Below are 27,235 nucleotides of genomic sequence, written 5' to 3'. Positions count from 1 at the left end.
CCTTGCTCTTGATCATTTTGATCTAGCGGTTAAGGAAAAAAATAAAACAAGGGTGCTTATTAAGCTGAAAAAAGTAGTTTGTTTTACTGTTTAAGTCTCAAGCCAGCTGTGTGGGAGTCAGCCCTAGCCAGAGGAGGACTACTTTCTGTTTCTCCTCTTGACTCAGAGAAACCACCCTTCTGATAAAGCACAGGCACCTGCAGGTCACATTTTTCAGCTTACTGATGAGCTCACTCAAGCAGAATTTGGAAAAACACTTGGCCTACAGAATTTTATTTCTGTTGAGAAAGAAAACAAAAAATTAGGTGAAACATGCAGGTGAAAGATAACAGTTCTGTAGGTACCTGAAAGGGACTACATTTGAGGTACAAAATCCATGGTATACCAGCTGTTTTTATACAATCAAAGTTGTAATGCTTAGGTAAGCTAGACTGTTTCTCTAAGAACTTCCAGAAATTCAAGTTACAACACATGTACTGCCACGCAACAGCTACTTAGATGAGTTCTTCTCATGACATTTTTGCTTCAAAGCAGTATGGAAAGCATAAGCTCCATCCCAAGCCAGATGGTTGAGCAAGACTAAACTACCACACTAGAGGTTAAATCTGGACCTGTCTTCTCAGCATATTTTCTGAAAGAAGATGTTTAAGATTTTTCTGTGAATAGCTGTCTAAAAAGGGGGTGGTGTTTTTAAACCAACATCTGGTCTAAGAAAAGAGGCAATGAACGATTTTGTAATTATATTGGAAACACTTAATCTACAATAATTAGAACATTCATACAGAAATTTAAGAGTCAGCTTGAAATAATGCACACAATACATTAATTTCAGAACATCCTAGATGCATTGATTGGTTGTATTCACTAGCCTTCTCTGCTCTGCAGGATCACATATACCCAGCTAAGAGGACTGGTAATGCTTTCCGTAACACACCAAGGGGTATCTGATTTCAGTAATCAAGGTGGAAATCAAGCTTCACCTAGCAACAGTCTGACGTTCCAAGCCACCTGTGTGCTGACAAAGCCTAGAGGATTTTGTTAATCCTCTAGTGCAGTAGCCAAGGCAGCTCCAAGCAACCACTGGCTCCACAGGCAGCGTGGCTCAGGACAGCAGCCAAAAGGGAGTCACTGATGAAACAAAGCAAGCTCAACACCGAGCTCTGGGGTCAGGACCAGTGCCAGAAGGACTATCTGACCTCACGTGGAATAGCATGGAGAGCTTGGGGATGACATGTCTTTAATGGGCCTGTGAAGAGCAACCACATCTGTGTCAGCCTCAACTACCATGTGGGTGCATTAGAGCCAGTCCCTATTTAACACACACCAGCAGTACAAGCCCAAACATTATTATCCTAATTGGTAGAAAACTTAACTGCATCTTACCATGGATTATAAGTACTTGTGCATACTTTATTCACAAAGTATAAGATCTAGAATTCCTAAAAAGCACACCACAGGATCTTAGTTTAAGGCTGGGTAATTGCACACATACAGGAATTACAAGGTTTGGAATAAAAGACAAGCAGGTATGGGAATTTTCTGGACCAAGAGCCATGGGTGAAGTGCAGTCAACTTCATTTCAGCTTGCATCCTGGAGCCTTATACAAATTGCAAAGTCAGTTTAATTACTTAGTTTATTTCTTTATGCTTTTAGAAATAACTATGGCTGGATAGAACAACAAATAGCAGGAGGCGAGGGCAAACTGCTTGTAGTCCTTCACTCATCCACTACTGCATACAAAACAAGCATCACAAGAATTATTCACTGGCCCATTTATGATGTCTGGCACTGAACACCTCCTCTAGGCTGATGCTCATCATCTTCATACACTTCTCCATTATAGTGGTGTTTTCGCTTTTGAGATGGATCAAAGTCCACTAATTCAACCTGTTCCATTTCCTCAGTTTCTTCTATCTCCTGCCTTGTAGGTAGCAGTTTTTCGAGTAAGGACAGCTTATCTGAGGACAAGAAGCCACTCTCTGGGAAGATGACCTGAAATCATCAAGAACTAAGGTTACTCCAGTCTATCTGAACTGTTTTTTTATTAGGTCAAATAGACCTACAGGTTAAGAATCTGCCAAAGTCAGCTTTGTTGTCATAGATGACTTCAGTTCACAGTTTAAAGAAATAGTCAACATCACTAAGCTGTTCTTTAATGCCTGCACAAAGTTGCCTTCTAATTCTGGCAACTCAATCAACACTTTTTTTCTGCCTCATGCTGCCCTCTGGAATCAAGCATAGAAAAGTATATATTTGTAATATAATAGCACATAGAACCACGTATTTATAACAGCATACACAACTACATATTTAAATATATATAAAAACAAACGTCAGCATTAGAGAGGTGTGGTTAAATACATTCTAAGCTGTAGCAGATGTGGCCCACTACTACAGCTCCCAGCATTAGCTTCTCCCCAGGGAAGAAAATCAGCATTTTCCAACCTACTCTACTGCTCTAGCACAATAGTTGAAATTACTCATGCATCCTTCCTACAGGACAAAAGAAACTAAAGAATAGAAACTAAAGAATAAACTAAAGCAAATGGAAATTCACCAGGTTGCTGAAGAAACTCCTCTGGTACCTAATGTACTTTGAGCACATAGTGTTCTGCAAGTTTTCTCTTTGAACTGTAATTCTGATGAGTTTCATGTTCCCGCCATTGTAAAGAACAATTACCAGAACAGGATATCTGATTATTGTATCTCTTCTTGACTAAGTTAGTGCTTTTTGGTTAAATTTTGGATGGATGCTCAGTCCTTAAATGCTGTGGAAGTATGTTGATACACTTACCCTGAATTCTATGATCAGACGTCCCTTTTCGTATGGTCTGCGATAAATTGGCATACCTTCATTCAACACACACTTAATAGCCCCATGCTCAACAACCTGGCCTAAAAAAAAATAAATTAAATTACCAAAAAAGGGAACAGAAGCAGCTTTACTTTCCCTTCAATATTTATGTAGCTTTCTACACTGTGGTTAGGGGCAGCAACATCAACATGCTAACAGGAACTTACTGTCTGGTACTTGCCTGGTAACATCTGAGTAGGAAAGCAGATTGATGTCTACATTACATTCCTGTAATCTTGTTATGCTTCACAAAGGAAACATACTTGCAAGCTTATTAAGTGCTCCATCACTTCCAAGGCTGAAAAAGTGGTTTTCAGACACCCACAGCCTTCATTTCTCATGGGATATCCTTGGGATGCAAGTATGCCCATAAGCTAAGGTCTATTACTATGTCACACAAAGAGATACTGCTGACTGCTATGCAAAAAATCCTTTTTTATTTTAAGATTTGTACTGCAGACTGGGGCAAAGAATTTTATGCCAGCACACACCCCCTTTTACATTAAGACGGGGTGCTTCTGTTCCTTTAGATTTCCAGCTTATGTTCACTGTATGCTAGAACTTCCAACAGAAAGCAAACCAGCTCTTACCAGGATGGGAGGTAATAATAATAGTTCTGTTATCCAGCGTTGTGATAGGCTTTTGAAAGCCACATAGTGCTTCAACCAGTTGAATATCCATAGACAGAAGCAGATCTTCTTCTCGTCTAAGGCAGAACCAATCAACAACAGTAACAGTGAGAGAGAAACAGCAAAAGAACCATACCCAACCTCAATATTTAGCTTGGAAATAACAATAAGCTGCAATTATAACAGAAACCCAGGCAATTAAACAAAGAATACCAAATATTAATGTGGCTCCTCAATTACTAGAATGATACCCACTCTGAGAGCCATTATGATCATATCAAACTATCTAAAGTGTTATAAGTGTTTATTGAAAAGAAATAAATTCATCACGGCCCACTTAATCCAGTCTCACATCACTGCTCCTTACCAATAAAAAAAAAAGACCAAAAAAAAAAACCCCCAAAAAACCCCTCAGCCTCATAAATACTGAAATTGGGACAATTCCTTTCTTTGTATAGATAAATACCTTCTTAATTGCACTAGTTTGCACTATGGTACTCTGAAGATTTATTACCAGGGAAGTTTAACAGGTGATGGTCACTCTGGGTAATGACACAAGCACCTTTTAAAAACTACCAAAAAGGATCTGGAATAGACAGCGGTAATTAGTTTGTGTTTTGATTCAGTATGGCAATGCTAATGGTTGCCTACCTGTTCAAAGGCTACAAAATCTTATTCAAAGAACGTAGAGTACTCACCCTGTTTTTAGAAAGTCTCTGGCAGGAGACTTGAACAAAAAGCTAATTTTAGACTCTGACAGAAGAGCAGGAACATCCCCCTTCTGTGAGAGCACAACCTCAGCATAACCCCGCAAGACCAGTAATATCAAGGGTTATTGAAGGACACTAGAACTGAAGGCAGTGGGCAGAAGGATAGACAAAAATAATCTAGCAGAATTGTGACTTCAAGTCCCTGGAAACCATGAGAGCAGTTTGGCATATCTGAATCAGTGTCTGGTTTCACTGGAGGTTAAGAAAAATCAGCTGAGTAAGCTCATCCAAAGCAAACAGAAGTGATTCTTAACCTGTGAGCTCAGTGTTCCTTGGCACAGAACTCTGGCACCAGCTTCAAGAGCTCAGCACCATACATGATAGCTGGGCAGACCAGCTGCAGGTTTCCCAAGAACCTCTGGCTCACCATTCCTATTTACAAGCACAAGGTCAATGGTTGGTGTTGAAACAACTAAGTGCTTTCTCTAAACCCACCGATTCCCTTGTAACTGCTCTGAACAGCAGCAGTGAGACAACAAATGCAGCACTCTTCTGTGAGATCATCAGCGGTGCTTTTAACTGGACCAAAATATACCAGACAGACTATTTCCACAAATAGGAACACGAAAGAGAGGCGTGCACCACTGAGCAGTATTGCCTGGGAACATGAATAGTTGAGATGTGGTCACTGCTACGCGAGTCACTTTTGCTTTCACAATAAAAACCAGACAGCACCAATTATCCTGCCCATAGGACTCGGGCAGGAAATGAAGTGTGGGAAAACATTTGATCACAAGGGTTCGTGCTACACTGACTATGTTTGTCCTAAGTAAGATTCATGAACACATGTGCACACACTCCAAGTCTTCCATGCCTCGAGGTCAAGGAGACAACAGTTGACTACACTAAATGGCAATTTTCTGAGCTAAGTAATTGAGAGCAAGGAAACAGTTGCAAATATTCAAAATTACAAGAAATGTCAGTATTTAAATGAACTCTTAAAATTAAAGATTTATAAACTCTTAACTGTAACTGCTTTTGTTTGCCTTCTATCCCCTTTTGCTGCCAAAGCTCACAGGAGATTACCTCATGCTCATTAGAACACAAGTGGCCAGACTAGCTGCACAATAGTTCCCCCACCTCTGAGCTCCTCTGACCCCCCAAATTTACGGCTGAGTGACAGTCATGTGATCCTATCTCCTGACACTCCTGTACATACAAGATGAGTGGAAACCAAGAAAGCACGTGGAAAAACATCACAGAACACAACACAAGAGAATTTCAAACGTCTTTACCTTGTAAATAGAGAGTGGTCTTTTTGATCCAAGACAATAATAATATCCCCTGGCTCCAGACCTGGCTCTTGATCCCCTTCACCATGGAATGTTATTTTCTGACCATCCTTCATTCCTATTGCAAAAAAAAAAAATGCATTTTTTTTATTTTTAAGACAAAAGCACCCCAAACAAACACTTCTAATAGACATGAGCAGGTATCAAGATATCTCTTGATCTTTAAGCAAGAACATCAGGATCTTCCATTGAAGCATTTGTTTGTTTTTTTTTTAATCTAAACACTTGTTCAACAGATCTTAGTGGTGCTAACCTGAATTCAGTGTTATGTCTCAAGACCATCAAGTTTAACTGTACTGCCAAAACAGCCACCAACATGAAGTCCTGATGGGAAATATCATCAAAACAGCTTTCATTATACACACAAATACAAAAAAGAAATCAGAAACACTGTATACAAACAGCACTTCAAGAGCAACTGACCACTCAGCTTATTCAGTTTTACAAATACTTAGCACATCTCTTTATGAAACATCATCTGGGCCTGCCAAGTCCAAGAAGCATTCCCCATGGACTGAAAACCTCCTTTAAAAAACTTGTTTCACCCACACAAGAAGTCTATCTAACAAAAATACTAGTTGTCTTATGCTGTATCAGTCTCTTTTCCCTTCCTTCTAAAAAACATTCTCATAAGCCTTCCACGTTCAAAATACCAGTAATATATCCCTTCTAGTCCTCTTATTTACAATCACAGGATTGTAAAACAATAGGATTTCCCCTAGAAATTCAAGCATTTCTTAAGCTGAATGTAACATTTGCAGGCCATAATCGTTAGCAAGTCTGTAAAGGCCGTGTACTTGTCAGCTTGCTCTTACAAGCTGCACTACTCCAGAGACTTCTCCCACCAGCTTCTGGGCAGCCCCCTCAACAGAGATGCATTTGTCACTCAATACCATTACATTCATCCATCATGTTGAGGGTTTGTGTACTGAGTTGAATTTTGCCAGGCAAGGAAGTAGTACCTGTGCTAAGCAGCACTGACAGGGTTGTGTAACCAACAGAGTTCTAAGCGAGAGGCTTAGCACTGTCTTTGCACCTTATCACTATAGCAGATCTGGTTCCCCTTCACACTGAAACACAGCAGAAGAGATCGCAGCCTGCAGGGTTTTGCTGCAGGCAGTGAAAACTAATTAGGCTACCTGATCACAAACTGGGCTTACAGGGACCTGAAAAATAATTCACTGCTTACAATAATGCAAGTTTCGGAACTCATTCTTAGTCACGTGCCAGGCTTTAAAAATGATAGTCATTCCCTAGAAACAAGTCTACTCTTTTTAAGGCAGCAATAAGCAATTTTACTGTGTACAAATTCAACACTGTTACTCACCAAATCAACACCACATATTTGTTAAATCTTCTGTTTTAGTGCTGTAAAGCGAGTCAATTCAGTACATCCAAGTTCAATACTTCACCTCAGTAAGACACCTCACCTTTGTCAATATGAACTTCTAGGATCTTCTTCTCTCTAACAATTTTTCTGCCATTGCAGCTCTTACACCGGTCCTTGGGGCTGATACGCTCCCCATGCCCCTGACACTCCATACACACAGACTGGATCTGTTGCACCATTCCTGGCCCAATCTGGTGAATTCTGATCTGCATGCCTGTTCCCCTGCAATTAGGGCAGCATTCTACTGCACCTTTCTTACCACCACGACCTGAGAACAAAAATTGGAAGTGGTTATGTACTACCAGAAAAAAAAACCAGCCCCAAAAGCTTTAAGAACATCTTCTGTTTAGTTTTTGTTTCAATATTACCTTCACATTTGTCACAGATAACGTTTTTCTGCAGTGCAAGTTTCCTCATTGCACCATTGTACATATCTTCTAAACTTACTGACAACTGGTGGACCACGTTTTTGCCTGTAAAAGAACACAGGTATTTAATCAAGTTTAGAAGCTTGGTCTGCACATCTCCCTGCCAAGCCATGATAAGCCTATTCTTTGGGCTTTAACATCTTGTTTCAATAGAGCTTTGTCTTGTTTTGCTTGTATTGGTCAAAAGCCCCTTCCCAGCTGCTGTCGTATTAGGTAACAGTTGTTATGACACTGGCTCTGTTCAAGTCAGGAGAAACATCCTGGAAAAGTACAAACAGTAACAGTAACAGAACATACAGAACCTCAGACATTCAAGTTTTACAATGCAGGACTCTGGTTTTAACAAAGTTACCAAACAGATCTCCTACAAACAAGTGAGAGACTCTGTTTGGAATCTTCAGCACTTCTGTAATTTCTTCCTCTCACCAGGTGACCTTCTGGAACCAGAAACGAGCAATTAGATTTTTATCCTCAGGCACTCCTTAGCACTTCAGCTGCTGTAGGCTTAGTTTTGTAAAGAATGCTCAGCTCTTGGTTGTTCCAAGTATTTTGACACGACACTCTTAACACTCCCATGCAAAACATTTTTTTCTTCCTTTTTCACCAGATCTGCACTAAGAGGTGATGGGATCAGCACTGCTCTTAACAAGTTTAAAGTTTTTCCCAGCGTGATTAAACCGGAGCTTAAGTTCTATGTAGCATTTTACTGCAGCTTCAACTTAACTCCACTGCACAATGCAGGAAGACAGAAAGGTTTCACAAACTGAACTGGATCTTGGGTGTCTTGTTTAGATAGCTCCTTTTAGACGCTACATTTACAGTACCTTCGTTAACAAGCCATTTTAAACTACTTTGCCCTTCCATTTCCTACTCTGTCTATTACTAGCTGGGCTTACACTCAGCTAAAGGTTCTCCGAACACATCTGGTTAGCTATTAACAGGAGACAATGCACATGAGACCAAACTGCCATCGTACCACGCAAACGCCCTCTCTTGGGGTTTCAGGCGTAAAGGCACAACAGTTTCCTGCAATTTTCAGATTAAGCCTATAACTTAAGTTTAACCCTGTTTAAATTCCTACATCTACAGCATTCTCCTCAGAGAATCTGATACCCCTGCTGACACGTTACCTCTCCTCTCCCTCTGCATCCTCCCTCCGCCGCCGAAGAACATATCGAATATGTCCATGGGTGAACCGAAGCCGCCGCCGGAGCCGCCCTCCTTGATAGCTTGCTCCCCTCCTTTGTCATACAGCTCCCTCTTCTTCGGGTCCGACAGCACTTCGTAAGCTTGCGAGATTTGCTTGAACTACAGGAAGGAACAGTCACCGGCACTTAGATAACTGCAGCACCCCCGGCGGGACCCCCGCCCGCCCCTTTCCCGCCCGCCCCACAGCCCCGTCCCGTCCCGCCGACCTTCTCGCCCTCATTGGGGTTCTTGTCCGGGTGGTACTTGAGCGCAAGCTTGCGGTAGGCCTTCTTCAGCTCCTCCGCGGACGCGTTGGGCTTCACGCCCAGCACGTCGTAGTAGGTGGTCTCCTTTACCATGGCGGTGGCAGTGGCGGCAGCAGCAGGAAGCCCCCGGAGCGGCGGGCGCAGATCCCCCTCTCTGCTGCTCCGATCCCGACTCTTCTGGAAAGTTCGGGCCGGTCCTGCAGCCCCGCCGCCTTACAGCCTGCCCCACCCCGGAAATCCTGCCCCGCCACGCGCCGGGCCCGGGAGAGCGGCCCACCAATGGTTGTTTGGGAGAGGAAGGCACTTGGCCAATCAGAGCCCGCCTTCGCCGCCCGCATTGAGCGGGAACCCCGCCCCGCGCGGGCGGTGGCTCCCGCCCTCCCCAGCGTCTGCCTCGCGTCGCGCCTGCGCGCCGGGCGGCTCCCGCCCGCGGAGACACCGAGCTGCACCGGGCATGGGACGCCGGCTTGGCCGCCGCCTTCTCGGCACTGCTCTGCACCTTTTCTTCCTTCACCCTACGCGGGCCTAGCTGCGCCGCCGCACAGGCCGGTCTGCGGCCCGGCCTACTCCACGCTACTGCGCCTGTGCCAGGACCCGGCGCCCACCCTCGTGTCCGCGGGCAGAGTGCGCCTGCGCTGGGCCACGCGCCGCGGCGGGAGCCGCTACCTGGTCACGTGGAAGACGCGCTGCAGCAGCTGATTGGCTGCGGCGGCTGCGGCGCGAACGTCGCGCGCGCGGTAAGGGGGGGGGGTGTTCTGTCCCAGTGTTGCCATGGGAACGGGGCCTACGGGAATGGGTGTGTGGCAATGCCGGTGTTGCACTGGGGACGGAGCCTTGATTTCCGCCGGGATGAGCTCACCACCACAGAGCTGGGAGGAACAGCGCCGAGCACTGGGCAGGGTGAGGGCTGGGGATCTTTGCCGTCCAGGGTCAAATTAGTGTAAACTTGAAGGTTTCATAGCGTGGTCCGTGTGCTGATCGTTGCTGGATGAAGCTGTCCTGACTCTCGTCATCTCTTTTTTTGGTGGTTAAGTTAATCTGTCGGGTGAACTCTGATTCAGTGGGAAACAAACTGAGCTTTTTTGTGTCTAGGCTCTTCTGTCAGATGGAACAATCAATTCACTCGATTTTTCCCATATATGGATGCGAGAATGTATGGCAGTGTAGGAAGGAATACAGGATTGCTCTTTCAATAGCAGCCTGCTCTTAGATTGCACAAGTGCTGGTGACGTGCTCTGCCTTGAATTTCAGGAACACGAACCAAGTTAGCACAATTGGCTCAGCTAATGGATGGGCTGGCAGCAGAATTCATGGACCCTCTTCTACAGGAAGGTGGGCCATCGGGAAGTGGCGTGTTGGTAACACACTATTTGTTTTGCTTTATAGCACAGTGATGCACGTGTGCTGGCTCGTGGGGAAAGAGGAATGCACTCAGCGTGTGAAACTACCACACTTGGAAGCCGTGGTAATTGGGCGCGGCCCAGAGACTGGGATAACGGATAAAAAGTGTTCACGGCAGCAAGGTAAGGTGATTTAGCTCAAATCCTGCTTTCTGTGTGCAGCAGTAGCTGAGCTTGCCTTGTTCCTCGGTGTGGTCTGCAGTGTTGCCTGGTTCTTGAAGTCATCAAGCCTATTTAATAAGCACTTACAGAGATCTCTGGGACCTAAAAAATCAGAGACACCCAATGACAAGATGTCCACTTCCATAAACTAAAGCATTGAACCTTAATGTGAGTTCCCAGGCCCAAAGTTGTGCTTCACTGCCTGCATACCTGCTTTGTGAGCAGCGCTTCTTCTCCCTAGTACTACACCAAATGACGTGTTATTTTATGCATAAAATAATACGATATTGGAGAATATATGAAAACACCTGTCACCTATACAGTACTGCACACCTTCCCTGCCTTCTGAGACTCTGGACACAGTTTTGCTCTATGCCTGATTGTCACAAATGGCTGGTAAGAATGTCAAGAATATGTATAAGACATCAACAGAATCTACCTTTGTTCTGGAGTGATTCCACTCTTGGCTCAGTGTATGGGTTGGCTCTGTTTTACTTGCTGTCCGAGAAAGAAGAGGTGAGGCAGAAATATTCTTGGCATACATTCACAAAGATCAGCTCTAGAAAGAAACAAATCTTCAAAAAGAGGAGTGTTTTCTACACTGGGTAGTTCAGCAGAGTACTTTTTATATTTACATTGTTTTATGACACTTTGTTCTTTCTTTTCCAGTTCAGTTAAAAGCAGACTGTAACAAAGGGTATGTCACAGTTAAACAGGTATGTTTTTATTTATGGGTTTACAGTATTTCTGATACTTACTGACATAGTTGTACTTAACTCCACAAATGCTCCAAGTGATGATTCTGATCACTGGGTCTGAGGGACCTGAAGCTTTCTTATCACCAAGGGAGGTTGTAGCAAGTGTCCCTCAGAAGTCAACTTTTTTCTTTGTGCACCTCAATGAAAGACTGCAAATTCCTTCAAGATATGCTCCAGTCTAAGACAGCCAGACTTGCAGTATCAGGGAATGCTGTTGTCAGTCCTCAATCAGGTCAGGTGCTGTATTTGAGAGACTTTGGACTTCCTCTACTAAACTTGCTTATCTTCCTCCTGAGCCTTATGTTTCATAAGCTGAGGCAGCCTTTTGTATAAGGTTGGAGTTCTTGTGTTAATGGGACTAGGCAGTTTTAGAAGATTTTTTGTTAGTGGGGTGGTAGAGCCAGAGATGTGGTTACTTATGAGAAGGGATGGGATGTGAGACAGCACTGCAGGAATGCTCGTGTTACTGAATGGATGGAGGTAACTACTCCCTCACAGTTAGGAAACCCAGTGTCTCTTAAATAATATGAAGGGAAAGGTTTCTGGTGCCGGTGTTTGTCTGTGTGCCCGCAGCATCAGCCAGTGTGGACAGCACAACAACATGTTCTACCTACTGAGGGGTAATGTCTTCTCTCAAAATGCCTCCAGAGCCCACTAAGCACAGGCATATCATGGGTTTCTGATGAATCTGGCAGAGGTATTGAGGACAGTTTTTCACAGAAATCAGCCCTAGTCATGATTTCAGTATTGTGTTACTGGAATCTCAGTATGGGGAATACTTTCTGGTGGAGGGTGCTAATATGTTTTCTCCACCTGTTGAAGAGTTGTTCCCCAGATGACAGGTGTGTGGCAGAAGGTTCCAGTGATCACTTGTTAGATTTTTCATTTGCTGATGGGAAGCATCCTTGACCTGAGCGAAACTGCAAAGCTCTAGACTAAAGAGATCCTGGCTGAAATCAGGTGTATGCTTCATTACAGTGAATACCGAGAGAGGTATAGTACCATCTTGTGAAGCATGCAGGTATGGCAGTGACAAAGCTGTTAAAATACTCTCTGACTGAATTAAACAGTCACAGGAGAGAGCTGATTTCCTAAAGCCTGCTTCATGCATAAACATTAACCAAAAGCATTTTGCTGAAGAGTCCTAATTTTTGTAGCGTCACCCACGTGATGAGGCAAAATCCATCCATCAAGCAGTCACTGTAGGCTGCCTACACCACAGTGTGATTGCACTAAGATAAGTCAGTAAAACTGCCGTTACTCCACAGAAATAGTTGCTGCTGTTACTAGTTGTTTAATAGGTTGCTGATATGTGAGGGAAGTGCAGCATAAGTGACGCTGTAACTCTGTAGCTGCTGCAGACCCAGGTTGCCTTTGACACCAGGCCCTGAGGTTGTGTGCTGACAGCTGTGACTGCAGCACTGGGACAGAAACAGATGTCCACGGTACTGCGCTGCCTGATCTGCTAAAGCAGGTTGATGTGGGCAGTAAATACAAAATGCATTTGCTTTCCAGGGTAGTGGTATTCCAGGAGAACTGGGCAGAAGCTGGCAATTCCACTTACAACATCATTTTCTACTATTTTTTCCTCTTTCTGTCTACCAAAGATAGGAGTCAACCCAACTAGTGTTGATCTTGTGAATATTGGCAAGGGTGAGGTGGTGAAAATGAAGCCAGGCCAAGTTCTGCATATTGTGAATAACCTTTACCCCTACACGGTACAATTTGCCGAAGAGTCTGGAAGAACTGTTCCGAAAGCAGATAAGATGCCACGTGAGGACTGCTGTGAGAATGATGATAAAGAGCTTGTGCCCAGAAAAACAATGAAGTTGGAGTTGGTGGATACACAAGGCAGTTCTACAAATCCAAAGCTAAGCAATATCAGTGTATCTACACATGAAGGAACTTCAAGCAAAAAGGCAAGTGTTTTGGTATTAATACTTGTGCTGTTTCTCCTGGGTCTTTTACTTTTGTGGATTCTGCTGGTGGCAGGAATCTCAGGTGAACACAGATCCTCAAAGTATACAGGGCATGAGAGGTGTTATGTACTCCTGACATCATCCAGACCCTAAGAAAGTTACTTGGTACCCATTCTAACCTGACCTGAGGGTTAGGTGTTTGTGAGAGGGCTTCCCTGTAGCAAATGAGGATTTAATTTCTAGTTTCTGCTGCAGTTTCTGCTAGAAGGACAGGCCACGTGAGCTCCATTTAGCTGGAGTCATCCAAGGACACTGTGCTGGCTCTTGAGTGGTTATCTAAAAGCAAGTGCATGGAGAACAGAACAACCTGAGCCTTTTTTTGTTTTCAAGTTAGTTTTTTTGTAATTGCACGGGGCTTTTTTTCTTCTCCTGCTTTGTTCATTCCATATGTCAGAACCATGTTTACATTAGTGAATGTTACCAGCCAGAATCTTTGAAAGGGAGTTTTTAGCCCTGTGACATGGTCAAAATAAAAGACCTTAATGCATTTGGAACTAGTGCAGTGCTGGAGGAGAAGGCACAAAAATAAAACCCCTTAAGACAAAATTTTAGTCTCAGGTTGCTGTGAGTTAACTACTTACTTCATTTGTAGACTTGGGCTAGTTCTATTAGGACCAGATTTGTGGTGGAATGAGCAGGGAGATGATGACTCACACTGTTTCCCTGCCAGCACTATGAATGTCTTCCTTTATAAGAATATGATGAATTTCATTGCTGATGTGAATAGCTAAAACATCTGTTTTGAAAAAGGTGCACTCAAGGCACACCTTTCAGCAGGTGTTTAATAGCCAGGTTAAGAAATAGTTTGTGTTGGCTTGATCTTCCTGTACCTTTCTTGATTTCTCTACAAGCCACTGCACAATGTAAAAAAATCAATGCATCTAAGGATAAGGCTCCACACTGCAACTACTTTGTTCTGTGCTGAGCAGCATGGGATAGGACAGTTAATGGAGATCTTTGGTCTTTCTTTGATTCTTGTGATCCCTGAAGCAGATGGTCTTGTGCCAGGACATGTGCAGGCAAATTATTAAATTTAAACACGTTTATAGCTCCCTGTTGTTGAATTTACAATGTTTGGAAGATTGAACTTTCCATCTTCACAGTACCTCATTAAATATTTTCAAAAGTGGCTTTTTGGGGGCAATTGGAGCAGGTGTGTTGGCATTTTATAGAAGGGAAATAATTGAGCTGTCATTCAGCTGTTATTGTGTGGCTATTGTACTGCTGTAGACTAATGAATGATCTTAACTGAATCCTTTAAAATATATAATATATATTTAATAATGATAATAAAATATATAATATATAATTAATTATTTTATAATTTATTTTTCCCATTATGTGCTATAGGAACATTTAGGACACTGGAGTCAGGGTCTAAAGAGCTCCATGCAAGATCCAAAAATGCAGGTAAGAGCTGTATATTTGTACTTTACAGTAGATCCTGTCTAGCAAAGCTAAGTGTGAGCTTTCGTCCTTCTGCAGTTTGCTTTAACAATCTGGTTAATCAGTGGAGTCCTGCATAAGGGCTGAAATATACTTGCATCTCTCTCTGTAGTAACATTAATTTGGGAGTCTCTACTGTACTGATTTTGTAAAGTGTCATTGCCTTAATTATCTTTGAGCTCTCTCACAGAGAGAGCGCCATTTGGCCAACAGATTTCAAAAGGGTTGATAGGAGAGCAGCAGGCAAGCTGTGCAGTTGCTTTATTTCCTCAGGGAAACCAACTAAAATGTTGTTATCATTTGAAGCTGAGCAAGCTACAGAGGTTCCCATTCTCCAGCAGTCAGCACTGTCTTGTTTCTTAGTGCAGTTTCCTGGTTTCCAGCAAATTCTTAACTTTCACACCTTTATGTCAGCTGACAGGATCTGCCCCTGGCTTCACTGGGCCCCTTCAGATGATGATCACTCTCAGTCTGAAAATAATTTAGAGTCACAGTGTATGTTAGAAGGGACCTGTCAGGATCATTGAACCAAACTCTTAGCCCTGCACAGGACATCCCCAGAAATCACACCATGCATCGGAGAGTGCTTCTTGAACTGTCTGACCTGGTGCCATGACAGCTTCTCTGGGGAGTCTGTTCCAGTGCCCAGCCACCTTCTGGGTGAAGAACCTTTTCCTGATATCCAGCCTAAACCTCCCCTGATTCAGCTTCAGATCATCCCCTCAGGTCCTGTCGCTGGTCAGCAGAAAGAAGATATCAGTGCCTGCTGTTCCTTGTCCCCTCACAAGGAAGCTGTAACTGCAGTGATGTCTCCCCTCAGTCTCCTCCAGGCTGAACAGACCAAGTGACCTCACTGTTCCTCATATGGCTTCCTTTCAACACCCTTCACCATCTTCTTAGCCATCCTTTGGACACTTTCTAAGAGCTTTATACCTTCCATTGTGTCACCCAGACCCACCCCAGCACTTGAGGTGAGGCTGCCCCAGCTCAGAGCAGGGCAGGACAATCCCTCCCTTGCCTGGCTGTGATGCTGTGCCTGATGCACGCCAGGACACAGGTGGCACTCCTGGCTGCCAGGACACTGCTGAACCATGTTCAGCTTCTCACTGGCAGGACTCACAGGTCCCATTCCAGGGAGCTGCTCTCCAGCTTCTTGCTGCCCAGTCTTTTTGTATGTGCAGGGTTGCCCCATCCCAGGTGCAGAATCTGGCACTTTCCCTTGTTAAACTTCTACCAAGCTTTCTAATTAGTCCAGCTCTCTCTGCAGGGCCTTCCTACCTTCAAGGGAGTTGACAGTTCCTCCCAACTTATCATTGACAATCAAGTTTTCTTGTGTCATCAAGTGTCATTGGCAAATTAGTTTTCTATTCCTTCCAGTCCTGTGTCCAGGTCATTTACTGAAATGTTGAAGCGCACAGGGCTGTGGAACCCCATCAGTGACAGGTCACCAGTCTCACATCACCCTATTCACTGTAACCCTTTGTGCCCAACCTGTGAGCCAGTTCCTCACCTGATAATTAAACAGAAGGCTCCTATTTCTTCATTGTTTTTTTTTATTAAATTCAAGTGTGAGGTGTTGAACTGCATAGATTTACAGGAGAACTGTATGCCTATTGTCTTAGAATTGCTAGCACTTTCCAAGGAGTCTATCTATAGGGGATGATAAAACTATGGAAATTCTTCCTTTTTAAATATGAAGCTTAATTTTTATCCCTGACGCAGAATTCTATATACTTATCAAAGCAGGGATTTCTTGACCCAAAATGTAAGCAGGTTTTAAAACCGTTCTTTTAATGTTAGGCACAAATAAAATAGCTTTTTATGAGTGAACGTTAGCTTTATTAGTTGTAGTTTCAGTCTGAATACACAAATAATAGAACTCCTATCTTTTCTTTTTAATGAAATATTAAATGGCAGTATTTATTTCTTTCTTCTGAAAAGACTTGGAAGTGATCTTGTTCCTACTGGCAGCAGGAGCAGACACTATTTGATGTGTATAAAATATCTTGCTGCTGAAAGAATCAGTCTTACGATTTGTGTACCAATAGAACTTTAATCTTCCTTCCTGTAGAGTAAGACTGATTTATATATAAACATGCAAGAATGATTAGCAGAGGTGATGTAGGCATCATCCATCTCTCATCAGCAGGTGCACTGCTAGGAGACCAGAGACACAATACACAGCTTCTGCATCACAACCTGTGATTGTTTTCAACCTTTCTTGCTGTCCACAAACTTCCCAACCACTTCTCTTCCTCAGCTGCATTGAATTGTTGCAGAAGGCAAAACAAAATGAAGACAGGAAAAAGGGCATGATGGACAGGAATCTGTTCCCCTTCTTGTGAGTGATCTTACAAAGCAGCACACTGGGTAGGATGAACTGCAATAGCTCAGACTTCAGTATTTCTGTCTTTGTAATGCTGGTGGAGGTCTGTAGCACATTGCTGGTAGCACATCTGAGATTTCACTCCACATATCTTCAGCCTTGTGTTCTGTATTAAGTACACAGACAAGTGGTTTTGTTTGTGGCTACAGAGCTTGACTATAGCCTGTTGGAATTAGAGTTCCCTAGGCCTCACTGGTATCTCAGTCCAGGTGATTTTCAAGAGTTCATACGCACCTGTAGCTATGGTTAACTTACTACAAAGTAAGATCAGAAAACTTTTTCCTTTTGTAATAAATTATATGAAAAAGGATGCTTGAACACCTCTCTATAGCTATCTGGGATATGTTACGGAAGAGGGTGCTTATCCTGGAGGAACTTACTTCTAGCAAAAGTTCTCGTTGGATACCATCTCTCCACTAAATATTGTGTTTATAGAAATAATGTACTTAACTTTCAATCTAGTTACTTTGTTTTTTCAAAGGTTTACAAAGATGAAAAGACTGTAGTCATCAAGGATAAATATCCCAAAGCACGTTACCACTGGCTTATCTTACCATGGGACCCCATTTCAAGCCTGAAGTCAGTCACCAGGGACCACCTTGAACTCCTGGAACATATGCATGCTGTTGGGCAAAAAATGATCGAACAGTGCCCTGCCAGAGAGAGCCTGGAGTTCAGACTGGGTTATCATGCTATTCCCAGTATGAGGTAATGAAGGAGACGGGTTCGGGAATCAAGAGATGACTCAGTATGAGTTAGCTGCTTGTTCCACTTTATTGCACTTTCAGCACCAGTTTTATAGCATTAGTAAGATAACACACAACACTTGTTCTGTAATGATTGGATAGTTGCTGTTGTTCATGCGCTAATTTCTACTTTATTATTGGTTTAGCTCATGACACAGAGCCTCAGAAGATACATTTTGTGTTTAGCTACATCGTGAATTCTCATCCTGTTTATTGCCACATTAGCACTTAGTTCCTTCTTATCTTTGTTTGAATGTTGTGCCAAGGACTCATGCTAACTCAAAGTCAGGGTTGTGCAGGCCTTCCAAGGAGCCGTGGCCCAAGAAGGAAGCCATTCCCCTACAATTCCCTGTTTTCCTTTTGCACAACCATGACACTGGTTACTTTCACAAGCAAGTGTTTCGTTATGGATATTGCACAACTAATACATGCTAGTCCGATGATAGCAATGCAAATGATTAATAGGCCTGTTTTACACAAACTCTTAACCCGTCCTGTCAATCCAAACCAATTAGCTAGGCCATCAATCCCAAAAAATCCCACGTCTTCCTTTATTCTCTGGGTATGATGGATAAACTCTTGAATTTCTTTGTGGATGGATTTTAAGTGATCTTGTAAATCCATACAACACATACCTTCAAAGTTTTCACATCTATGGCCATGTGCTAACAAAAAATCAATGGCTGCTCGATTCTGCGGTACTGCGTGCTGCCCTTGTGACAAATCATCAGCTAATTCAGAAAGTACTCTGCTAGTACCATTTGCTTGTTTCACAACCCAACAACTAAGTTTTTGTATATGGTGATACACCCTAGTGGTGGCAGTACCACCACTAGGTAAAAAAAGCAGAAGCAAAAAACACTTGCCAGGCATTCCATAAATTCAAATCATCATCACAGTCAGAGCTCAAAATTTGACTACGATCTCTCTTCCGTCTGACATGATGTGTTCTATTAGGATGATGGTGTGGAATCACCATGCTGAGTTGTCCAATTGTACAAGGGCCTCCAACAGGTTGCAATGGGATGCCTGCCCATGCCCTATTGCCACAAATTAAAAAATAACCCGTTGGTAGTCTACGAGGGAATTGAGTCCCAAATACAGGGTTTGATGTATTCCTCACCATTTTAGCACACCACTGGGAAAAATTGCCAAGTGGGCTTGTCAACGTGGTGATGTTAGATTGCCCACATCCTCGCTCAGTGCCTTCTGCACACGGGCTTTTGCTGGCATTTAGGTGAATACAATAAGCGGCATTTAATGAATCTGCTATGTCAATTTCTTGAGGTTCAGGGCCTTCCGGGAGGCGATCATCCCAGATACCATAATTCTCCATACATTGTGAAAAGTTGTTATATCCATTCCCTAAATGCCTTGTCTTAAAAGTGCCCTGAGTTTCATGCGTTGCCCTGTCTAATAAAGCCCATCTCAAGTCGTTCATCGTGACACCAATCAGACAAGTAATGGAGGGAGACTGAGGTGTAGCCAGACTGGCACAAAAGGTCGTAGTATTTAAACTTCTGGCAAGTGAAACCCACACATTTTCCCGTGGGTCTATGGTCTTTCTAGTTTACATGGCCATTGTCATCACGGGCAGCGTTATTAAAATGAAAGTGCCAATTACCATCTTGAGCTCTTTCCCACTGGTCATGTAAAATGGTGTGGTGTATCAGAAATGATAAGTTTTTCCCACACTGTACTGCAATTATTCCTGTTTTTTGAGCAAGTTTTGCTAAAGCTGCTACCCGCTGAATTTCAAATATTATACTGGCTCTTTCTAAGAAGCCCAAATTTTCCCACAGTGCCAAAGCTTCTGCTTGTGTAAAAGAACAATTTAAAATATACGGTAATGCAGTAAAAGTGGAGTTATGTGGTGTATTGCTCAGTAACACCTGACACACCCTCGTTGAGGTGCTGATCTCTGAAATGCCCACAAATCCCTTTTACAACCTCCACACACAATTCTTATCCACAGATCTTGTGTGGCTTTACAACACTGACCCTCTGTACCCACTAGTCTTCCTATAGTCTCAAAGCAGAAAATAAAGTGCCTTCTATATGTGGATCCCTACAGTCAACCTGTACACCCAGAAGTTGATTGATGTCTCTCACTATGGGTTCAAGGGCAAGCTGCCATTGTCCGCTTTCTCGTTCTCTGGCTGCTGTACTCCTGTGTTGATGCAGTTGATCTCGGCTCACGTCCATCTGCTCGGCACCCATAACGGTCCTGTAGGGTATCAACACACATAGAGCCTCGGCCATTAAATAGGACTTTAGCTGGTCCTATCCAATGTCCTGTTTTAGGCTCTCTGTAATGAACAAACACTTCCTTAGCTACAGCACCTGATTTTACACATCCACTATGTACGACAACTGGGGGATCCTGACAATCTCCAAAAGCACTCAAATGGTTAAGCACAAAAAGGGCTTTATCTAATATCTCTCTTGGGTCAGAAATGTTTTTAAATTGATTAAGATAGTCTTTTACGGTTCTGTTGGTTCTTTCCACTCCTGCTTGCCCCATGGGGGAGTTTGTAAGGCCTCTAACATGCTCAACTCCCCATTGTTGCATTAATTTTCTAATATTGTCGCTGGCATATGCAGGGCTATTATCAGTCTTAATTCACTCTGGGACCCCCATAATGGCAAAGCATTGGGTTAAATGTTCTTTACATGCAAACTCTTTTCTCCTGTCTAGGCTGTAGCCCATACAAATTTCAAATAGGTATCTACAGTAACACGTACATATTTCAGTCTGCCAAATTCAGAAACATGGGTAACATCCATCTGCCATACTTCCAGGGCTTTTATCCCTCTAGGGTTGACTCCTATCCCTATCCCTATCCCTGGTCCAAGGTGACTGCATTATGGACATGCTTGCAGAATTCCCTGTGCCTTGGAAATCGATAGCGAAAACTGCATTAGGCCTTTTGCATTCTGATGAAACTGTTCGTGAGCCATATGAGCAGCCCCAAACTGATTGAGAGGAGCTTTCCTCTGAACCCAACTAACTAATGGATCTGCAAGATGATTGCCAAGGCCTTCTTGAAATTTATGGCTTCTGATATGTATCATACAATATGGTGCCGATCTTAGTCCTGTAGCTTGCTGTACTTGTTGAAACAGTTGCATTAGTTATTTATTCTGAGTTTCCTTGATAAAGGTGTCCTCAATGCTTTGTAAGATGCCTGCAACATACAGTGAATCTTTGACTATGTTCAGGGAACAATCCGTCCACTGCCTCATGGCCCAACAGACTGCTGCTAATTCAGGTGTTTGAAATGAGTCTTCTTGTTCGGCGTGCAAAATATGATAGGTCCAAGATCCTTGTTGCTGCCATATAATTGCTGCTCACCTGGCTGTCTGTAGAAACTGTGTGTCCTTCATTTAGAGAAGTTGATGAGTGTTTAGGCAGCTGAATCCAGAGATGATCTTTCAGCATTTGAATGATTTTGCTTTTGGAACTTTGGTAGACACTTGCCCATTATATGCTAATAATGCAATCTGAAGGGGGTAAGAGTGATGCATTGTCCATTCAAGATCAGCAGCATTCATTGGAATGTGGATACTCGCCAGTTCATTTCTCGAGATGGCAACCGTGCAATCACGACCCTTCTTAATTGTCTCCCCTACTCATTCCTTTTGGGTCTGTAGGCTACACTTGGGCTGAATTGATACAAAAACCCACTCAAGAATGTAGACCAGGTACTCTCCCCTGTTTTTCTTTGCCATTGAGCAATGACGGCACACACAGATGAGGGTTGTGGAGTAACGAGCAGGCAAAGAGCTAGATTTAAGATGTGCTGTGAAGACCGGTGGCTGACAAGCAGAGAAGCAAGGTGAGAAATGCATTGTTGTTCTACCATGAGAACAATAGGAGCAGCAGGGTCAGTTCCTTTTAATAAGGGTCGCAAAGGAGCAAGATCTTCATTGGTGATGCCGATGACAGTGTGTACCCATTGGAGGTCACCCATTAAGGTCTGAATGTCTGTAAGACTGCGTAGCTCGCAGCTCAGTATTGCTTTCAGTGGATGTATTATGCTGTCACTAATCTCCACCCTAAATACTTCCATGGAACTGTTTTTTGGACCTTCTTGGGAGCAACTTGTAGTCCAGCAGTGGATAACACTTGTTTAATTGTTTCTAATTGATTATGTGTAAAAGGTTGTTCTTGTGCAATGAGAATGTCATCCATATAATGGTAAATGATGGCCTGTGGCCACTGTTCTTGTATTGGTTGCGGGGCTGTGGAAACAAACAGCTGACATATGGTGGGACTGTTTCACATTCCTTGAAGCAGTACAGTCCACTCATATCACTCACTGGGCTTTTCTTTGATTGCAGGCAATGTAAACACAAATGGCTTTGCATCTTCTGGATGTAATGGAGTAGTAAAAAAGGAGTCCTTGAAATCAACTATTAACAGCGGCCACTTTTGTGGCAGCATTACTGGTGAGGGTAGTCCTGGTTGTAAAGTTCCCGTGGACTGTATTTGTTCATTGACTTATTGTAAATCATGCAAAAGTTTCCACTTTCCGGATTTCTTTGGTATAACAAAAATGGGGGTGTTCATGGGCTGACTGATGGTTTGATATGCCTTGCATTAAGCTGTTCTTTAACTGACTCATGTGCTTTCTGCAGCCGTTCTTCTCTTAGCGGCCACTCCTCCACTCACACAGGATCATTACTTTTCCAAGTCAGCTGTAATGGGGCTGGCTGCGTTGCAGGGGCTGCTGAGTCTGGCGTAGTTAGTACCACTCCCCATTGGGTTAAACATTCATGACCAATGAGGGCAAACATACCCTCTGGAAAGGGTATTGTTGCTATCGGCGGCCTTTTTTCCTTCAAGTACAAACATTAGGGGATTAGGTGTGACCGATTCAGCTGCAGACACTCTTCTAACACCGTTGATAGCAATTTTTGTCTCTTGAAGTGGCTGGTATCGCCAGACTTTACTGGAAATAATGGTAATATCCATGCCCGTATCTAACAATGCTTGCAAATTTATTTGTTCTTTTCCGGTTATAATGGTAGTCTTTTGAACAGGGCAATCTTGCATTCGTAGTGTTGAATACCCAACTGGTCCTGTTGATCCAAAGCTAGCATCTCCTCTCATGGGTTGCATAGGTTGTGATCCTTTCATCATAGCAGATAAAAGATTTTGAAAGAGAATTATTTGTGCAATTTTACTGCCTTGAGGTATAAACAAAGGCGGCTGCAGTGTATAAGCAATAATTTGAATGTGTCCAGTACAGTCTGTGTCAATGACTATCACCAAAATCCCTTTTAGGCTCACCAGTGAACGTTCTATCAACAATGCCCCATGTTTAGAAGAGTGAATTGGACTTTTGAAGGTTGTAGGTATCTTTTACGGCTGGTTGTCGATAAGGGTAACCCCTACTGCTGTTTCCAGGTCGATTCCCAAGCTACCCGTGGTTGCGGGGCATAGTTCTGCGTCTGGGGGGCAGCTACTGTTGTCTATGTGTCTAGACTGCCTTTTGCACTTTTCCGTCCGTTTCCCGAGTGCCGGCAAGCCCTGGTAGCGTGAGTATTGGATTGGCAGTTAATCCATCAGACATTGTCCATGCATTGCTTACGCAGATGCCCGGTTTTTCCACATTGAAAACAAGCACCCGTTGGTCGAGGACGACCCCCTTTCACAAGAGGTTTCAGAGCCGCAGCAAAAGCTTGGGTCTGGTTGTTTATCACATCCATCATTGTTTCATTTTGTTTTTTCACAGCACTTGCTACAGCTTCCGACAGAAACGCTGCTTGCTGTTGGTATACTGAGTGGGCCATTCGTTCTAACATGGTTCCCAAATCGGCTGTGCGCGGAAGAGTAGCTAATATCATTTTGGCTTTAGGATTTGCGTTTTCGAATGCAAAAGTCCTTGTTAATTGCTCTCGTACTTCAGCAATTAAGTCTGTTGCTTGATTGAGTGAGATGACCAACCTGTTGACAGAAGAGTCAAAAGACTCATTTATTCCTTGTTTGATAGTGGTATAACTTGGTGCTTTCTCACCAGCTGGAATCCTCCAGAGGGCTTGCTTTGCGTCTTCAGCAGATGCATTATACAAGTCTGCTGGAAGTTGCAACTGCTGTGCTGCTGATGCATAGGTGCCTTTTCCCATCAGCATATCGATGGTAGCGCCATGAAGAGGATCAATCGGCTGATGTGGCAAGACTTTCTTGCAGCCTGATTCCCATTCTTGCACCCATAACACATATTGCGAAGGAGTGAGTAATAGCTTTTCTGTGGCCATGCAATCGTCAGGTGACAGAACATTCGATGCAGAAATATAATCATTTGCTTGGGGGGCTCCGAATTGAGTCCATGCTGGGTAACTGTAGCTGGCAATTGTTGCATTAATTTCCACTCAAAGTGTGAATAGCGCGCTCCTGGCTGGCCATTAGCAAGAGCCACTTGCTGCACTGGATAAGCATGTGGGGAACAGGCAGCTGCAGCTTCCCATTGCCTTTCTAAAATAGCATCCCTGATTACTCCAGACCAGTGACTGTGAGGTTCAACTGGTCGTATCTCCATTCCCTCTGAGGTGGTAATTACCGTATCACCTACTGTCTGCCCTTCACGGGTATTCAGACTGCCCGTTTTCTTTGTTATCTTTTCCAATAGTTTATCTGGTGGCTTTCTTTGTTTTGAAACCGTGACTTCGACTTTGGAGGGTATTTCGTCACCTTCATCAGCTGAACTTTCTTCCTTGGAGTCCTTTGTATGGTACCGGGAAGATGTACAGGCCTTGCCCCCTGTCCCTGTGTCGTGTTGCTCGTTCACAGGAGATAAGGGGGGTGCACTTGGTATTACTGGGGTTGATTCTGTTACCTGATTGGCAATTTCTTTTGCACTAGCCTTAATAGACACTTCAATGTCTTTTGCAGGACTAGGATCAGTAAATAAGCGAGAGCTTGATTTTGCTGGCACTTCTGTGTCTTCCCCTCCCAGCATTTTTTGTGCTGCTAGTGCCATACACTTTTCAGCTTGATACTGATCTAAGGTGTGAATGACTTTCCTCCAAGTGGAAGCAAATTCTTTAGCAGTTTTACTGCCATCAATAGTAGCATCCCATAGGGAATCTCCAATCTTACGCCACTCAGTATAGCTAAAGATTTCTGTGGGACCTTGCATGAATCCCTTTTCTTTTGCCCACTTACACAACTCTTGGAGCTTTTTTGTGCTTACACTGGCCTCTTGCTTAGCGAGAAATTCTGCCAGCAGTGATAATGCTGCTTCTCTATCCATTGCCTGAGACAGCAATCTTACCGGCACTTTGGAGGACAGCCATCAGTTCCTCTTTACCTCTCTCAGGCTCTTTGTGTTGAATCCCCTTCTCTGCTTATTCTGGAATCCATTGGATTCTTAGTGCATTTCTGCAATACTGAGCCTCTTGATAAGGTCCTCAGGCAGCGTGCTGGCTTTTTGAGGTCCCTGTTTGGGTGCCAATTGAAGGAGATGGGTTTGGGAATCAAGAGACGACTCAGTATGAGTTAGCTGCTTGTTCCACTTTATTGCACTTTCAGCACCAGTTTTATAGCATTAGTAAGATAACACGCAACACTTGTTCTGTAATGATTGGATAGTTGCTGTTGTTCATGCGCTAATTTCTACTTTATTATTGGTTTAGCTCATGACACACGAGCCTCAGAAGTTACATTTTGTGTTTAGCTACATTGTGAATTCTCATCTTGTTTATTGCCACATTAGTTCCTTCTTATTAGCACTTAGTTCCTTCTTATCTTTGTTTGAATGTTGTGCCAAGGACTCATGCTAACTCAAAGTCAGGGTTGTGCAGGCCTTCCAAGGAGCCGTGGCCCGAGAAGCAAGCCACACACACATTCCCCTACAAGGTAAGACCTAGAGGAGTCATGTGGTGGACATGCTGTTCTTCCGGTTACACAGATTGGGGGTTAAATCCAGGAGGAGATTTGGCATTGCTAAGGAACAGGCAGTCCTCCTCTACACTACACACAGTTTGGTGTACAGTCCTTTGCCCCACACTGCTGTATAGATCCTGATGCACAGGCATCTTGGGCACAGTGGAAAACCCCTGTTGGGCTTCTCTAGCAGAGGCTGGGGCCTGGGGCTGTGGGATGCCTGGGGTCCAGTCCCAGTTACAGGAGCACTGCTGCCAGTGCTAGGGCATCCCCCTCCCAGGGCACTTGTGTGGGATTAGAGACTGACTCCTAGACCTGTCAAGTCCTGCCAAATACTGAGCAATGATTTGAGTCTTGTGTCTAAATCCAGACCTTAGAGTCCAAGTGCCAGTTGATACTGCAGTCAGTTGTTCTCCAGTTCTTGAATTAAGTTTTTGAGCCTGATCAAGTCCCATTCAATTCCTCTACAAATAATCAAACTTCGGTTTTTTACTAAACCTGTAATAAACCTTTGGTTTGCTAACACCACTGTCTCCCCCTTTTTGGCAATCAGCAGGAATATAGACTGCAGTGAGGGGCCAGTGGAATATGCAGACTGTTTATGAGTGAAATGGTTGGCAAGAGACAGTGCTTCCAGAACAGACTCTGTTTCTTCTGTCACAGGGTCAGGACTGACCCACAAGGCTGGCACTCTGCTGAATCATCTTTGCAACTGATGCAATTTATGCAGAACAACTTCAAGCATTAACCTTTTTCTCTCATATCTCCATTGTATTTTTTTTTTCAGTCAGCTACATTTGCATGTAATCAGTCAGGATTTTGATTCTCCAGCTCTGAAAACCAAAAAGCACTGGAATTCTTTTACTACAGACTACTTCTTAAACTCTCAAGGTAATGATTAGAAGAAGTATTTCATAACATATAATCCTGCTTGCAGGTTCTGGCTTTGGATTTTTCTTCCAAACAAATGTACAAGTTACACATTTTATTGCAGTAAGGGAAAAGTTTGATTTAATTTAAGACATTGAGGAGTAGGACTGAGTAAAAGTCAACAAATTTTGTGGCTGGTTTAAAATAGAATGCAGCAATGACACACTGTGCATGCAAAAGAGTGCACAAAGATTAGTAGTGTCATGTGTTTTATGATGCTGCATGGTATCAATACTCTGGTCTCTTTATTTTTATCCCCAGATGTGATAGAGATGGTAAGAAGCAAGGGAAAAGTGATGGTGAAAGACAATACCTCTGAACTTCTCAAACTTCCCCTCAGATGCCATCGCTGTAAACAACAGCTGTCCACAATCCCACAGTTAAAGGAACATCTTAGGAAACATTGGCCAAAATGATTTTGCAAAAAATCATCTTCCAGTCTGTCTTCAGATTTCAAGCCAACACAAAGACTACAAATTGTTAATGGAAATGTGTGTTTATTAACTGGAATTGCAGATATAATGTGTGGAAAAGTAGCCTGGAAACAGCAGCATACTAATTTAGTAATAGCTTCAACAAAAAAAACAAGCCCTCTTCTTCCTCCCTACTGAAAATATAAATAAAGTGATTTCTGAAATTGAAGCTTTTTGGTTGCAGCTTTATTATGGTACAGCTACGCTAATCTGTCAGTGAGTTGAAGTCTGGGAAAAGTGCTTTGT

General features: G+C 43.3%; 2 protein-coding genes across 3 annotated transcripts; one reads left to right on the top strand and one right to left on the bottom strand.

The window, feature by feature from the left end:
* Positions 1–244: 244 nt before the first annotated feature.
* DNAJA1 (DnaJ heat shock protein family (Hsp40) member A1) lies at positions 245–9,490 on the bottom strand. The gene is made up of 8 exons (XM_086868389.1): positions 8,780–9,490; positions 8,495–8,672; positions 7,305–7,409; positions 6,977–7,204; positions 5,490–5,604; positions 3,446–3,561; positions 2,796–2,896; positions 245–1,993 (listed from the first exon to the last, which is right to left on the bottom strand). Exons 1-8 carry the CDS (start codon positions 8,909–8,911, stop codon positions 1,775–1,777), a joined length of 1,194 nt encoding a protein of 397 aa, XP_086724515.1. The 5' UTR covers positions 8,912–9,490; the 3' UTR covers positions 245–1,774.
* APTX (aprataxin) lies at positions 9,140–27,158 on the top strand. Of its 2 annotated transcripts, none has more exons than XM_023944434.2 (8): positions 9,140–9,555; positions 10,205–10,341; positions 11,050–11,096; positions 12,746–13,057; positions 14,468–14,527; positions 17,431–17,657; positions 26,374–26,477; positions 26,778–27,158. In XM_023944434.2, the coding sequence occupies exons 2-8, from the start codon at positions 10,212–10,214 to the stop codon at positions 26,930–26,932; spliced, it is 1,035 nt and encodes a 344-aa protein (XP_023800202.2). In that variant the 5' UTR covers positions 9,140–9,555; positions 10,205–10,211; the 3' UTR covers positions 26,933–27,158. The 2 variants fall into 2 exon arrangements, with proteins under 2 accessions (XP_023800202.2, XP_023800201.2); XM_023944433.2 differs by lacking the exon at positions 9,140–9,555 and adding an exon at positions 9,558–9,718.
* The last annotated feature ends 77 nt before the right edge of the window (positions 27,159–27,235 follow it).

The sequence above is a fragment of the Cyanistes caeruleus genome, chromosome Z (assembly GCF_971803275.1).
Source record: "Cyanistes caeruleus chromosome Z, bCyaCae1.hap1.1, whole genome shotgun sequence".
Lineage (NCBI taxonomy): Eukaryota > Metazoa > Chordata > Aves > Passeriformes > Paridae > Cyanistes > Cyanistes caeruleus.
Note: the sequence above shows the minus strand (reverse complement) of the source record. Positions and strands in the feature narration are given on the sequence as shown.